We start from the raw sequence: 17,495 nt of genomic DNA, 5'->3' as shown, positions 1-17,495 counted from the left end.
ACCTCAAGAACCATCAAGAATCAGCAAGAACGATCCAAGAAGGTGATCTAACCCTGTTTTGGATTATTTACAGGGATTTTAATCCATTAGAATTGATTTTAATATGATTCTTTACATTATTAACCAATAAAATATATGATTTACCCTTTTAATGGGTTAAATCTATGTTTTAAAGGTGATATCAAATTCCAGCCATTGATTCCCTGTTTTTATTTTATTTTCATGGTTTATTCATGTTTGTTTTACATTCTACAGCATAAAAATAATTTTTATTTACTGTTTTATGGTTTATTTTATTGATTTACATTAGTTAATGCATGGTTTTCCAAGTTTTTTTAAATTTCTGTGTGTTTTAGGTTTAGAACAGCAAAGATAATGTTATTTCGGATAGAATTTATAATTGTTTATTTCTGATTTTTTTATATGTGATGCATGCATGAGTTATTGAGTTACTGTAGAAAAATCAGAGGTTTTGGATCTCGGGAACCTTGTCAAAAAAATCAGACATCAAATCGGGTTTTTAAAGCTTTAAAATCGTGGTTAAAATCAAGAAGGTAACTTGCTGTGATGATATTTCTCTCATCTTATATCCGATTTTAGATCTGTAAAGTGCTATGGATTCACATTGAATAGATATGTCTACTGTGAAATTTTCAGAATTTTTTATTACTGTTTAGTATTTTTCCTCTTTCAGAGAATCTGTTTTTAAAGTTAAAGCTCGTTAGGGTTTACCAAAACCCTAATCAGACTTGTGTTATTCATATATCCCAAACCACAGATTCGATTTTAGATATGTAAAAAGTGAGTATTGTTATTTTTCTGTCCAATGTTCACCACTGAAATTTCAGAGATTTTTGTTTAGGATTTCTATTTATTTCTGTATTTTCAATCTGAAGTAGCCGTTTTAATCCCTGTTAAAAGTGATATGTTTTAGCTCAGATTGCCGGAAGGGTTTCTCCCTAACCGGAGATGATGTTTCCAATCTGTAAATTGGGAAATCTTTGTTTTTTTTCCTATTTAGTCTCTGTAAAATTTTATAAATTTTCATGGAGATTTGACCCCTGGTTCAGGTCTTGGATTGAAACTGGTTGGTGAATTAGGTCAAAAATAACATATTTTAGGGTTTAATACAATTTTTGGATTAATTTAATGTCAAAAAATTATTTTTATAATTCCAATTCGACATTAGGGTTATAACAAGTGCAGGTACCAATTTTTATGGATTTTGGAATCCATTTGATGGCTGAATTAAGCAAATTGCAAAACCGGGTTCCTGAAAGATCCAAAAACACTGCTAAAATCACAGTTTTTGTGATATTGTTGGATTTTCTTGCATAAGCATATATTTTTAGGGTTTAATCATGTTCATAATCATATTAGGATGCTTTAGGTTTAATTTTGTGCTCATTTGATTTCATTTAGTGCATAAAACCTAAGTTTTTACCAAAATCTATTTCTAAAAACCCTGATTTCAAGGCCATAGTCTTGCTATCGGGGGCAATTTGGTCATTTGACCTAAATTTCGAAATCCTTAACCCTAATTTCATATTTTTAATCATGTCATAGCATATTTGGTTTTAGTTTATTCCATTCAAATTTCAAAACTTGCATTTTATCAAAATATCTTTCTAAAAACCCTAATTTCAAGGCCATAGTCTTGTTATTAAGGGTATTTTGGTCATTTTGACCCCAATTTCAAAATTTCAAATTCCATTTTCATATTTTTTTCATTTTATTTCATATTTTATTAGTTTTGATTTAAGGGAATCATGGAAAAGGCTTATATCTAGCAAAATCCAACAATTTCCTGATATTGTTGGATAAATCTAGAAAAGCCAACATATTTTCATTAACCAAGTTTTCTAGTTTTGCAGGTACATTGAAGACTTTATTTTTCCTGTATTTAAATTTCAATAGTGATGTAATTTGTAATTAAACTTTGGAATAAGAAATTACATTTCCTGCTTAGCTTAGGTTGCATTGCATATAGTGTATTTTTATAATGTTAATGTGTGATGGATGATGATTCATGCATATTTTTATGAATTCACTATGGTCTACACGAATGGCACATGCACTAGCTTCTATGAAGTTTATAAACTTGGTGGAATTTGTATTTATGGCCATAGTCAGAATATGAATGATACTTAGATTTATGATCTTCACATTAGCCACATTCAGCCTACACTCTTAGGCTAACTTCAAAATGCACTGCATTTCTCAAAAATACAAAAAGTATTTCTCAAATCCATATCCATTCATTTCATGCATTTGCCAATTCCAATTCAAATTTCAATTCAGAGAAATCAGTTTTCTCAAAATTTTCTAAGTCATATGGAGAAATCGATTTTCTCAGAATATGAAAATCTCAAAGTATGTTTCAAGTGTTTCTCAAGTTCAAAATTCGAAATTTCAAGTTATATTTTCAAGTTCAAAGTTGGAATTCAGAGAAACCAAGTTCTCTCAGAATTGATTTTCATAAAATCTCAAGATTTCCCTAGAAATCGATTTTTACTTTTCTCAGAAATATTTTTCAAGTCCTAATTCACGATTTCTCATGTGATATCATTTCCAAGATTTACATTTTCTAAATATTTCAATCATTCAAAGCAAACATCATGTTTTCAAAATGTGCATTTTCTGAAAATTCATAGCACATGCCTGATTCTATGTGCATTTAGAAATTAGAATATGATTTAGACAAGTTGAATAGAGTAGAGCATAAGATTGATCCTTGGTTCAATTACCCCTGTTAAAGGTGGCAGGAACGGTTGAACCTCGTACCGACAGGCGAGTCCCATTCTACGAAATTTTCCCGCATTTTAAAAACGGAGGCGAGTTATTTTCAAAATCTTTTTCAAAGGTCAGTTTGACTCGCAAAAAGTAAAAATTTTGCGATGATAACATGGATGCACCCATCCAAAATCTGGTTCTTATTTCCCTTGAAAATGGGAGTGCAATGTTAGTTGCTGCCAGCACAAACATTTTCTCTGTTTGCTTCTCATCTTATTGGCTTCAAAAAGGCCACCTCAATTCATCATTTTAGCAATATGAGGACTTTTCGAGACTGTTTTGTTACAGTAATCTGTTATTTCTCTATTTAAGATTTTAAGTTCCTTTTTCACCCATCTTCCTGCGTTAGTTCGTTAATCACAACACCACTCCACTGCCCTTCATCGCATGGCATCTTATTCCCCACATACTACAATAATATTTATTTTAACCCATGCTACAGCCCTATTGGACTGTCGTCCATCCAGAGTTCAGCAACCTCAACTTTTCAAACCATGCACAAATCTCCTTTACCACTGCTGATGCACACACCTCAATTGATATGTATTACCAGTCACCTCCTTCCCATTTACATCATATCCAACATTTTTCTGTGTCCTATTGCACCACAAACTGTCTTTTCACAATTATGTTTTACATACTTCCAATAAGTTGTACATCATCTGTGATGTAGCACACACCACCTACCCACTATACACATCACCCATTTACAGCATATGCATCATATGCATACACAACGGCACTTTGCTGCATTATATATCCCTACCCTTGCTATACTTTCCACTCTCACCTGCACCTTCTTCATGGCATTACACAGTCATACCTTCTTGAGCACCTACAACAAGGCCAATGCCTTGCAAGTCCCCTCTCACATTCACATCACAGTTGGTCCTAATGGTAAGTATCCCAAGTAGCACCCTGAGTCACGGTTGTGACTAACAGTCATTTTACCAGTAAAATCCTATCCAAAATGCATAATCCGCAATCCATCATATATATATTTCATCAGTCCAAAAACCTTGCATATGTTTTCTCACCTGTGGGTTATCGTTTGCCTGTGGTATTGCTTATATATATACTCCTATATATATATGTATACATATATATACATATATGTATACATATACACACACACACACACACATATATATATATATATATATATATATATATATATATATACATATACACATACGAATATGTATAAGTATATATGTGCACACTTCTTTCATGAATATAGAAAATGTCATGTGCCTCTTTTAGCATGATATAACATCTTAAGTTAGAATTAATTTCTTCCATCTTGGTTTGGTGCTAATTCTTCTTTCTTGCAGGAACCTCTAAAAATGTTGATGTCATTCTTAGATTAGGATCTCAAATTCAATTCAAATTGTAATAAGCTAGCTATAAATGAGAATTTATATTTCCAGCCTTTAGATAGAATGAATGAGCATTATAAAAGCCATAAATTGCTTGTTTTCATGCTTTTTACCTTCATTTTTCAAAATCTCACAAATGGTGAAACACGAATGGCACGTGCACCATTCTAATAAGAGGTGATTAATCCTAAGTTGATGATTTGCATCAATGACCATAGTCAGGATGTGAACAAAACTTAAGATTTTTATCTTTTATTGAATAACACTGGATCTACACTGGATCTTTTTTTTAAATTCATCATATTTTCTTTAAATATTTTCCCCTTTTATCAGAATTTAGTTTAAAATTAACTCAAAATATATACCAATGGCCATAGTCAGGGTATATTGAGAGTTAATTTCATTTTAAACTCTATAAAAGCACTAAGAATGTATTTTATTCTTCACTTGAATTTAAATGTGGTTATTATATAATACATTCAATGACCATTAGTCAGGGATGTATTATATCACTACAACAAAGCAGTAGATTAGCGACGACCACATTCCGTCGCTAATCCGTCGCTAACCATGTTAGCGACGGATTAGCGACAACGCGGCGACAGTATGCTTACGTCGCGAATATTTCGACGCTAACTGGCGACGGAATAATTCCGTCGCCAAGTCCGTCGCTAATTGCGACGGAATAACGAGCGCTATATTCCGTCGCCAATCCGCCGGTACTAAACGGCGACCACGGCGTGGCGACGGATTTAATTCCGTCGCTAAGCCGTCTCTAGATTAATATGAATAGCGACGGAATCATCCGTCGCAAAAACGAAAAAAAATCAAAAAAAAATTATTTAAAAATTAATTACCGAGAACTGTACAATTTATATTTCCTGTACAATTTATATTTCCTGTAAATAAAAAACAAACCACACAAAAAAATTCATATAACAAGTATCTATAATAATTAATCGTTCCACCTTAAAACTAAGAAGTTTAATTATTTACAATTCAACAATTACAATTAGGAAAAATAAAAAAAATAGAACTTCTTCAACACAGTCCTCTAATCATCGCCAAGATTTTGTGCGTCTTCTTGTTCATTGTCTTTATCTGTCCCTTCAGCTCCACTACCCTGATTATCGCTAGCAGCCTACACAAGAAAAGAACAGTCAGTATTGATAAACAAAATATAATGAAATAAATTACACACTATATGTGATTCTATCATGTGCTCATGTGTGATCTAAGGCAATAAAAAAACTCTATATGTGATTCTATCATGCTCATATGTGTGCTAAGGCAGTCAAAAAATTGAATATGTGATTATAGCATGTTCATATGTGTTCTAAGGCATATAAAAAAACTCTATATGTGATTCTACCATGCTCAGATGTGCTTTAAGGCAGGCAAAAAACTATATATGTGATTCGATCATGCTCGTATGTGTGCTAAGGCAGTAAAAAAATTGAATATGTGAATATAGCATGCTCATATGTGCTCTAAGGCAGGCAAAGCCAAAAATTTTATATGTGATTCTATCATAAATGATATATAACATGTTCATATGTGTTCTAAGGCAGTTAAAAAACTCTATATGTTATTATAGCATGTTCATATGTGTGCTAAGGCAGTCAAAAAACAGAATATGTGATTATAATATGCTCATATGTGTTCTTAGGCAGTAAAAAAACTGAATATGTGATTATAGCATGCTTATGTGTTCTAATGCAATCAAAAAAACTTTATATGTGATTCTATCATGCTCATATGTGCTCTAAGACAGACAAAAAGTTAAATATATATATATATATGTGATTCTATCATGCTCATATGTGTGCTAAGGCAGTAAAAAAATTGAATATGTGATTATAGCATGTTCATATGTGTTCTAAGGCATCTAAAAAAACTCTATATGTGATTCTACCATGCTCAGATGTGCTTTAAGACAGTAAAAAAAACTATATATGTGATTATACCTGAGAGGGACCTGGAATCGAAGATCCCCTATCCTGAACAGCGGCCTTGATCTCATTTCGGAGAAAGGGGGCGACGGTGTATTGGAAGTAGTTATTCAGTGATTCATTAATGATCTCGCGTACATCATCACCGGAAAGAATAGTCGGCTGCTTGGAGCTTATGTCGGTGCAAGAAGTTGGTGAGCCGTAACTGGAAGAACCAATAACTGGTGAAGTGTTCATATTACTCCCAAACCCGAACACGCGACCTTTTTTGGGTTCACCTGCTGCAGTCACCCATGCTGTAGGATCAAATGATGGATGCTAAGTAGCGTCTTCGCCATATCGCTCTACCATTTGTTGCTCATATGCCTCCTACAAAATAATGTTTAAAGTATTCATTAATAATTAATGATAACATTATGATGACTTGCATATATATTGCAATGATTATTAATAGAATTAATACATACCGTTGTCGTTCTCGCCTTCTCTGATACGAAGACTCCCGTGGTCTTCCGTTTATGTGTTTCTACAAACACATCCTTATATGGTACACTGCCTCCTTTTTCTGCTTCCTGCGAAGTTAAATGACAAAAGATTTAGTACACAAATTTGCAACAATACTTATAAAATTAATATTATATATTGATGAGTTACCATTTTCTTTAGGTGGCTCCCAAATGTCTTAGATCCACCTATGTGTAGATGGGCTTCGGGCATCTTCGATCGATTTTGTGAAGCCTTCGCAGAGCGATTTTTAAATGCATCTCCCGCCCACATATCGCACATTTCATCCCAGTAATCTCTCCTGATAGTAATAGGACCATGACCCTTCCACAGTAATGGATCATCTACTACGCCAGATGCTTTTTTTGCTGCAGTCTTCATAGTGTGCAGCATGTCTGCAAATCGATTGGCAGCCACCTTCTGCCACACCTTCCTTGCATCATTTTCTTCCATCGTAGTTGCAAAGCGATTCGAAGCCTACAAATATTTTCAGAAAGTTAGTAGACATTGCTTAAATAAATTAAATATGAAACACATTAACTATGAGGAACAACTGTATACCATGAATGAGGACCACAATCTGTCTAATACCTCCTTTGGGTACTCTTTCCATTGAGCAACTGGTCCTGGTAGATGTTGAAGAAGTGAATTCCTAATCTCCCGTACTACTTCTTGTGGCTCAAACCTCGTGCTGCACATGAATTGTTACACAGTAAATATCAATATAAAATATTTAAAAGATATGCAATAATTGAAAACAAAATACTTACGGTCGATTATCGATATACACTATTCGAATGAGTCTTCTTGTGCCAGCCTGAGAAGACCCTGTTTCCTGTGTTGGCTGTTGACTTGTGCGATCAACTGGTGTAGGTGGGTCGTGTACAGGCGCAACATCATCTGTAAAAAAATACACACCAAGTTCTCAGAATGTGCATTTGAACTAATCAAGCATCTAATTAGTTATATGATATACCTATCACAGGAGCCCGTGAAGATGAAGGTTGAGCCTGGCTACTACTGGATGAGCGACCACTATAACCTCCACAAACCATATTCTAACAAATAACATATGTCATACAATACATTCAAATAATTCACATCAAGTATTACAATGCATTCAAGTCATTCACATCAAGCATTGCAATGCATTCAAATAATTCAAATCATTCGTTAATTGCATAAATTATAATACATTCAGATAATTGAAATCATTCACATCAAGTATTACAATGCATTCAAATCATTCGTATCAAGTATTACAATACATTGAAATAAAATTTTTAATCATTCACACCAAGTATTGCAATACAACTCACATCAAGTATTACAATGCATTTAAATAGAGGTTTGTAGTATAAGATTTTGCTCACTAGCTTGAGAATTCTTCCTCGTCACTAGTTTGACTTTCTTCTTCTTCTTCTTCTTCTTCTTCTTCTTCTTCTTCATTGTTTGCCCATCCACTTGGTACATCATTTGGATCACATTCCTCTATGAATGTTTCATCAACCAATGGAGATATGACATGCATATCATGCGCAACATCGTGACCATAAGCAAAGTCACAGACATCATCTGATTGATAGTAATCACTGTCTTCAGCTAACTCATCTTCTTATAACTGATCATACTCGGGGTATAGTTTGGATTTCACCTTGCAAACTGCCCACCATTCATTTCTATCTGACTTTTTTATACTCGGATATGAAGTATAATAAACTTGTTGAGCTTGCGAGGCTAATATGAATGGTTCATATGTTCCAAACCTGGATTTATGATTCACCTTCACAATGCCTGAAGCTTTGTCGAGTCTTGTTGCAGTTGGATCAAACCAATGACACTTGAATACCGTAACCCTGTTATTCATGCCTAAGTAAGTCAACTCCATTATTTCCTGTCAACATGCATCTGACAAGAATATACATTTCAAATTTTAAATATCTGTCATTAAAGAGACAAATATAAAAAAACATATACCTTTCAAATGGGTACATCCATCGATATTGCACAGGGCCACCAACCCTTAGTTCATATGGCAAATGTATGATCAAATGTTCCATAACATCGAAAAATGCTGGCGGAAATATCTTTTCTAACAGACAAACAGTGGTGATGACAGAGTCCTCGAGATTCTTTACATCTGATACAATGACCTCCGATGCGCACAATGTTCTGAAAAATCCGCTCAACTCAGACAATACCCCCCATATAGGTTTGTCTAACATATCATGGAATGCTAGGGGTATCAATCGTTGCATAAAGATATGACAATCATGGCTCTTCAACCCATATAACTGTCTATCGTCAATCTTCACAGCCCGAGCAATGTTAGAGACATATCCATCTGGAAATCTCAGTTGTCTCAACCATTGACATACATGTTTTATTTGATCAGGTCCGAGCACGTACTTCGCCTTTGGTTTCAGTACTTTGCCATTATACTCTTTGAGTTCCAATTCTGGTCTTTTACATATTAATTTTAAATCCATACGGGCCTTCGGATTATCCTTCGTTTTTCCTTTAATATTCATTACTGTATTGAACACATTATCAAACACATTTTTCTCTACATGCATCACATCCAAATTATGTCGTATCAATAGGGTCGGCCAATACGGTAGTTCTCAAAAAATAGATTTTTTCGTCCAATTGTGTTCCTTCCCAAATCCACGGAAGGGTGTAGGACTGCGGGCATCTGTTAATACATCTGGAAAGTATCGCAATCTTCTTAAAATCTCTATGCCAGACAATCTTGAGGATGGACCTTTCATTTCAGTTGTGCCTGCTGTAAATGCATTCTTTTGACGTCGGAACGGATGATCGCTGGGTAGAAATCGACGATGGCAATCAAACCAGCAAGGCTTCCTTCCATGCCTCAATCTAAAAGCTTTGGAATCCTCCATGCAGTACGGACAAGCCAACCTCTCATGTGTGCTCCAACCAGATAACATACCATATGCAGGGAAGTCACTGATTGTCCATAGAACAACGACCTTCATGTTGAAATTTTGTTTTTTGTGGGCATCATACGTGGTAACACCGTCATCCCACAGTACTTTTAATTCATCAATCAATGGCCTTAGATATACATCAAGATTTTGGCCAGGTGAGGTCGGACCAGGGATCAACAGAGACAAGAAAAGATTTGGACGTTTCATACACAAGCTTGGTGGAAGGTTGTATGGAGTTACAAATACTGGCCAGCATGAGTATGGAGTTGATCTACCCCCAAATGGATTAAATCTATCTGTACATAGACCGAGTCTAACATTTCGCACTTCCATTGCGAAGTTCTGATGAGTACGATCAAAGTGCTTCCAAGCTTCAGCGTCAACAGGATGCGTGATCTTGTTTTCATCGTGTCGAACTTTATTTGCATGCCATCTCATGTGTTTAGCTGTCTTTGAAGATATATACAATCGCTGCAATCTAGGAGTGATAGGAAAGTAGCGGAGCGACTTGTATGAAACTTCCTTTGATCTCGTGCTACCATTGCCTCTTGTCTTTGGCTTGAACCGAGGATGCCCACATGACGGGCATGATATGTCGTTTTCCTGCTCCTTGAAATACAACATGCAGTGATTTGGACAAGCATCAATCTTTTTGTAACCCATACCTAGAGCGTTGACCATAACTTTCGCACGATAGAAATTTTGTGGCAATTTCTCATCTTTAGGCAACATACTCTTCACAATCATGCACAAACGGTCAAAACATGATTGACTCAAATTATACTCGGACTTCAAATTCATTAGTTGAAGAACTGCAGACAAGATAGTGTGACTCTCACAACCGTTCCAAAGTGGCTCATCAGCATCTTTAAGTAAATCATAAAATCTACTAGCTGCATCGTTTGGTGATTCTTCATCTACGACAGTTCTTACATCACTAGAACTCATAGCAGAACCCAGTTCTGTTCCTGCAGCATCAAATATCAAATTCGTATATGGATTATCGTGCACCACATTCACCCGTGCATCAAAATCGTTTCTAAATTCTTCTCCATGAAACGCCCAGTTCTGATAATCACTCACAAAACCCTTCCTGTATAGGTGATGTCTAACGCCATGAGGTTCTACAAATCGATTATTCTTACAAATCTTGCAGGGACACCTAATCCGACCTGTGGGATCTACCGTACTGACACTCGCCGTTGCAAATTCAATAAAACTATCGACACCATCCATATATTCATGCGATAACTCATTGTCCACTATCCTACGATACATCCATTCACGGTTTGCAGTCATTCTGTCGTATGATGTTACGAATAGTATCCTAACGAATTAAGAAAAAAACAATCAGAATGCGACGATAAAGAAAATATCAAATTTATCATGCAATATACTATGTCAAATAATAACAAGAATTTTGATGCATGCATTGATAACTTAATATTTTCATGTGCAAACTATTAATGACATGATACAATCATTTGAAGCATGCTTTTATTATAAAATTTCACATGGAAGTCAAAATCAAATTGAAAGTAACTACATGCAAGCATGGATACAATTACATCAAACATTGCAATACATCATAATCATTCATATCAAATAAATGGCAAACATGTACCTGCAGCAAACACACTTCAATATCTCACTAACTACTACCATGCTTAGCATGGACTCCGTACTCCAAAAATAAGAACACTTTCATATTTCTACATTAAAATCATGCTCAGCATGATCTCCGAACTCCAACAAAGCAGTCCTAGATATCAACAACTAAGTGAGTGTGTGAACAATAAAGTGTTGCATTTAATAAATTAAATAACATGTGATACGTTTGCATCACTTACTCACCACAGGTATTTACCCGATTTGCATTGTTTTTGTCATTTACTTACCACAGGTGGCCGAGCACGAGTTGGTTCCGTTGAAAAATCTGCACAAAAACAAAACAAATTAAGTAACAAACTAACTAATCATGAAACAAGATGAAACACTAACTAAAAAAATTAAAACAAATTAAAACAACTCTAACTAATTGAAAGAAGAGAAAAGAAAAATAGTATATATGTTAAGCCAAATCTAACTAGAAGATGCTAATTTAACAAACCAGCTATAACATGTTGAACCAGTCGACTAACATAAAGTCATAGACAATTTCTAATCTGAACTACTTAGCAAAGGAATAGTAAATCAATCAATTAGTTTACTAGAAAAGATGTGAACTCCGTTTAACCACCACTATCATAAAGAATTCAAATAGCCCTAATCTAACTAACTGATTGTTAGAACATTAAATACCAATCTATCTAAGAAAAATATAATTATAAAAGACTAATAGATTGAAATACTCTAACTAACCAGATTTCAAGAAAACAAATTGAAGTAAAACTAACTACCAGTAGACATTAACAAACTAACAAATTGATAAAAATTTATGAACTACTCTAACTAGAACAAACTAACAAATTGATAAAAATTTATGAAATACTCTAACTAACCGCAGTTGATTAAATCTCAACCTAGCCAGTTGATTTCGATTTGAATTTTTTTTTTATAATTAAATTTTTTTTTGAATTTTAAATCTCAACCTAGCCAGTTAAACCACCTGCCTTTCCGACAGGGAAGGGGGTTAAACCCCCTGCCGGAAAGGCAGTTCCGGCATGGGGGGTTGACCCCCTGCCGTGCCTTTACGGCAGGGGGGGTCGACCCCCTGCGTTTTCGGCAGGGGGTCGACCACCCATGCCTTTCCGGCAGGGGGTCGACCACCCCTGCCGGAAACGCAGGGGGTCGACCCCCCATGCCTTTCCGGCAGGGGGTCGACACCCCCTGCCAGAAACGCAGGGGGTCGACCCCCCTGCCGGAAAGCACGGGGAGCGGCGGCTGGCGAGGTCACCGGTGGCCGGCGCAGTCGACAGCAGAGAGGGGGAGACCTGGAGCGAAGCTCGGGGGCCACTGGGTCGCCGGAACTCAGAGCGGAGGCAAAGAGGTGGCTGCAGGGAGGATCGTCGGTCGTCGGCGGCTGAGGACGCCGGTTGCGAGTCGCCGGCGAAGGGGAGACAACACCTCCCGGCAGCAGCCACAGAGGAACAGCAGGGAGGAGGAAGAGGTCGGCGGCGGGTCGCCGGTGCTCGGAGTCCCTGGCGCAGCCGCTAGCCAAGCAGGGAGGTCGGCAGCGAGGATCGTCGGCGAGGCGGCGGCGGCGGCGGTCGGACGGTGGCGAGAGCCGACGGGCGGCGGGAGGGAGAGGGCGGCGGGCGGGAGCAATACAGCGAAACAGGAAAAAGAGAAAGAGGGATGGGATTAGGGATTTACGCGATATTTAGCGACGGCTTAGCGACGGAAACATTCCGTCGCTAAGCCGTCGCTAAATCAAAATACAAAAACCGCGATGAAATATATACTGTCGCTAATCCGTCGCTAATTAGCGACGGATTAGCGACGACAGAGTTCCCTCTCTAAATCCATCGCTAAAATGGTGTTCTTGTAATAAAAAGTAGCGACAAAAAATTTAGTCGCTAATCCGTCGCTAAGTAGCGACAGATTAGCGATAAAATTTGTTTCTTCGCTAATCCGTCGCGAATTAGCGACAGATTCTATCTCTAGCTAATCTGTCGCTAATTAGCGACGGAAAAAATCCGTCGCTAATTTCCGTCGCTAATTAACAATTTTCTTGTAGTGTATCTTCAATCTCATTTTTAATTCATTTAAAGAATGGAATAGCTTTTCAAAATCCAATTCTAAAATCTTTAAATTCATTCATCATTTAGGATAGAATTGCATCATGTTTTCAAGATTCCCTTTTCAAAATTCCAAGTGATTCTCTTTCTTCATTTCTCAGCTCAAATCTTATTTATAGATTCAAATTCAATTCTATTCCTCAAGATTCAAAAATTCAATTTCAAAATCCAAATTGACTTTGAAACTTCAAAATCATCTTATATTTCAAATTCCAAATTCTATCTCAATTTCAAAGTCTGATTTGACTTTGAAATTCCAAAATCATTTTTTGTATTCAAACTTTAAATTTCCAATTTAAATTCAAAATTCAATTTCAATGTTCAATTTAACTTTAAAGTTTCTGATTCATCTTCAAATTCAAAACCAAGCTTATCTTCCTATCTTCAAATTCAAAAATCAAAGTTTGAGATTGACTCTGAATCTCAAAATCTGACCCTTCTTAAATTTTAAAATTCAATCTGGGTTTTCGAAACCTAGATCCATCTTCAAAAAGTCCCATTTGGACTTTCAGAATCTAAATCCAAAGTTAGATCCTAATTCCAACTTGGATCCAGATTTTCAAGTACAATCTCTACCTTTGGATCTCAGACTTCAGATCCAATTCCATTTTAGGATCTAGAATCCAACTTCACCTTGGATCTCAGACTTCAGATCCAAAATCCATTCTAGGATCCAGAATCCAATTCCATCTTGGATCTCAGATTTAAGATCCAAATTCCATTTTAGGATCCAGAATCCAATTCTATTTTTGGATCTCAGACTTCGGATCCAATTCCATCTTGGATCCCAGATTTCAGATCCAATTCCCATTTCGGATTCTAAATCCAGAATTCAATTTTGAATCTCAAATCTATTTAGAATCCAGACTTTGGATTCGAATTCCATCTCATTCCAGATTTCAAAATCCAAGTTTATATTGACCCTCAAAATTTCAAAAACCAAATCCATTTCTCAATTCTATTTAGATTTTTCAAATCTCATTCTGATTTCCAACCTTAAATCTAGAATTCAATTCCACTTCCTCGCCTAAATCCAAGTCTAAAATTCAAATTCAAATTCAAAGTCCATTTCTGACTTTGAAATTTCCTATTCTTTTCCTTTTATCTCAGCTTCAAATCATTCTCTCTCAAAATCAAGATTTATTCTTCCAACTCTGATTACTCCAAAGACTTAGAACTTCTTTTATCTATCTCAAGTTCTAAGTTAGATTTTATCATTCAGAAGCCGTTTCTTCACTCCATTATCAAGTTCATCTCAGAATACTTGGAAATTTTCAAAACATCTTTCAAAAGAGCATACATCCTTGCATTGCACAAGCATGATTCTTTGTGCATTTAGACTTAGGATAAATTCTTAGATAATATTTTAGCAAAGCAAAAAGGCATAAATTCGATCCTTGGTTCGATTACCTCTGGTAAAGGCGCCAGGAACGGTCGAACCTCGTACCGACGAGCAAATCCAGTCTCTCCATTTTCCCGCAAAATATTTCAAAACGGAGGCGAGTCATTTTCTTAAATATTTTCAAATTAAGGTCAAGTGAGACCCCGCAAAAGAGTTCCTCTTCTCTCTTCTTTCTTTTCTTTTCTCTTCTCTCTTCTTTTCTGTCTTTTTTTTTCTCTCCCTTCAAAAAGGAGGAAATAGAGGTTGGAAAAGGAAAAGAGAAGGAAGAGAGAGAAAGATACAAGAGAGGAAAAATTTTGCGATGATCACAGCAATCCATCCATTGAGAAACAGTTGCTCGAGAATGTACTTGAGAGGATTAAGTTAGAGGATCTTGACTTCTGATGCTAACAAGTAATGTTTCAACTTCTGACACATCCAAACCAGTGTTAGGCATGTTTTTTTTATCTGAGAATACTTCTTTTCGTAGTCAATAAAAGTCTTACTCACATAGTAAATGGCATGTTCTATCAGACTGCCTTCTTCATATTGTGGTAAGAATCTGCCGCAAGCAACTTGATTAACAAAAATATATAGCAAAAGAGGTTTCCCCAATTCTAGCGGTTTTAAGACAGGAGGGTTGAGAAGATACTTTTTGATACGCTCAAATGATTGCTCACACTTTGGCCTCCATTCAAACTTCACTCCTTTTCTGAGTAAATGATTGAAAGGCTCACATCTCATGGCAAGATTGGATATGAATCGCCGAATTGATTGCATACGTCCCTGAAGGCTACATAATTCTTTGAGAGTAGTCGGAGTGGCATGTCAATGATGGCCTTTGCCTTAGCGAGATCCACTTCTATCCCCTTCTTGCTGACAAAGAAACCCAACAATTTGCCTGACTTAACTCCGAAAACACATTTCTGAGGGTTGAGTCTTAGTTTGTAAAGAACGAGCCACTTGAAGACTTGATTGAGAGCATCAATATGATCTTCTTTTTCCTTGGATTTGACTAGGATATCATCAACATATGCATCAATGGTCTTGTGCATTTGATCATGGAAGATGACAGCCATCGCACGCTGATAGGTTGCTCCGACATTCTTAAGTCCAAATGGCATAACCGTGTAACAGAAAATACCCCATGGCATGGTGAAGGATGTCTTAGATTGGTCACGAGCGACCAATTTGATTTGATTATATCCAGAATATCCATCCATAAAAGAGAACATGGCGTGACCCACCATGCTATTGATCAAAAGATCAATATTGGGAAGTGGATAATCAGCTTTGGGAGATACTTTGTTGAGATATCTGAAGTCGATGCAAATTCAAACTTTTCCATTCTTCTTAGGAACTGCTACGATATTTGTCAACCAATCTGGAAAATCTACTGCTCGAATGAATCCTGCTTTAAGCAAATCCTCAAGTCCTTCCTTGACCTGCTGCTCAATTCAAGGGTTCATCTTTCTTAACTTCTGCTTAACTGGTTTTGCATCAGGTTTCAGAACGAGGCGATGTTCTACCAATTTAGGATCTAAACCGAGCATATCCTCGTAAGTCCATGCGAACACTTCTTGGTATAGTTTGAGAAAATCAATGAGCCTTTCCTTCTCATCTACGCTCAAACTAGTGCCAATTTTAAGAATCTTCAGACTATCCTCTGAACCAATATGGATGCCTTCAGTTGGGTCCTGAACTAGGGTCGATGACTCATCTTGTTTCTGAATTGCTGCAAACTCTGGCAATTCTTGAAGAGATGAATCAAATTCTACAGCTTCTTTTGACTGCTTTGTGACTTTACTGTTCCCAGTTCTTGCCTTAACCTGATAGATCTTCACAGACTTTGACACGATTGATGAATTGACGACTAGTCTCCTTATTGATCGAGAAGACATTCAAAAAATTTGAAAAGGAGTAGCATTTTTAGATAAAGTTGGCTTATCATGAAACAAATCGCATGAAACGGAAAGGATGAATGACAACGGATTTTGAAGATAAATTGTAGAGGAGGAAAGGAAGGATGACATTCCAATGGATAAGAAAAATTGATAACTTTATTGAAGATTGAAATGATGACATAAGGAAATGAAGTAAAATGGGGACATCGTCCCTACAAAATGCAAGAATCAAAGAACTGAACTAGAAAAAGAATTATAACAAATGCTCTTAATGGGTCCCCTTGATGAAGGCAGTATCCTTATGAGATCTGTTGCCCATGAATCCTAACCCTGCTTTGTACGGATGATGATCAGGGATTACTGGCTCTACCCGGCCACCTCCATTCTTGCCTAGGCCTTTAAAAGGCTGATAGCCATGTTTTAGTAGAAGATCAAATCCTTTCTTGACTTTTATGAATTCTGAGAATAGAAGATGATCTCTGAAAGTGTTGTAATCAAGACGACCTCTTATTTTAAAGAAATGTGGTCCTTGCCATCAGACCATTGTTGTGGTATGCTTCGTCTCTGGTGCTGCCCCTAACTTCAACATCTCGAGGCTCTCACTGAGAATAACTTCTTCTCTCTCCCTGATGCTAGGAATATCAGCAATATAGGTCGCCCGGGAAATCATAAGCTGAGGCAGCCTCTCTTCTGGGTCTTCCCCCAGGACAGTAATAATCATGCCGCCCTTGGACCACTTAATGCACTGGTGTAGGGTGGATGGCACTACATTGGCGTTGTAAATCCATGTTCGCTCCAATAGAAGATTATACATTGGTGGTACATTGACAACGTAAAAAAGCACCGTGTAAACAGATTAGTTGATAAATATTTCTAGGAAGATCTTGCCCT

The 17,495-nt window shown here is 36.5% G+C and overlaps 1 protein-coding gene across 1 annotated transcript; it reads right to left on the bottom strand.

Annotated features, from left to right (window-relative positions):
• Window positions 1–5,104: 5,104 nt before the first annotated feature.
• On the bottom strand, window positions 5,105–6,368 carry LOC149813050 (uncharacterized). The gene is made up of 2 exons (XM_089990917.1): window positions 6,140–6,368; window positions 5,105–5,313 (listed from the first exon to the last, which is right to left on the bottom strand). Exons 1-2 carry the CDS (start codon window positions 6,359–6,361, stop codon window positions 5,227–5,229), a joined length of 309 nt encoding a protein of 102 aa, XP_089847043.1. The 5' UTR covers window positions 6,362–6,368; the 3' UTR covers window positions 5,105–5,226.
• Window positions 6,369–17,495: the final 11,127 nt, after the last annotated feature.

The sequence above is a fragment of the Nuphar pumila genome, chromosome 16 (genome assembly GCF_984573655.1).
Source record: "Nuphar pumila chromosome 16, dmNupPumi1.hap1.1, whole genome shotgun sequence".
Taxonomy (NCBI): domain Eukaryota; kingdom Viridiplantae; phylum Streptophyta; class Magnoliopsida; order Nymphaeales; family Nymphaeaceae; genus Nuphar; species Nuphar pumila.
The sequence above is the reverse complement of the archived record's forward strand: the minus strand, read 5'-3'. Positions and strand labels throughout refer to the sequence as shown.

What these genes read in the sequence shown, in the direction of transcription:
- LOC149813050 (XM_089990917.1), bottom strand. Translation starts at nt 6,361, where the DNA reads ATGAACACTTCACCAGTTATTGGTTCTTCCAGTTACGGCTCACCAACT. An exon ending in CGATTCCAGGTCCCTCTCAG is followed by an intron (nt 5,314 to 6,139) that starts GTATAATCACAT and finishes TTTCTTGTGTAG; the next exon opens with GCTGCTAGCGATAATCAGGG.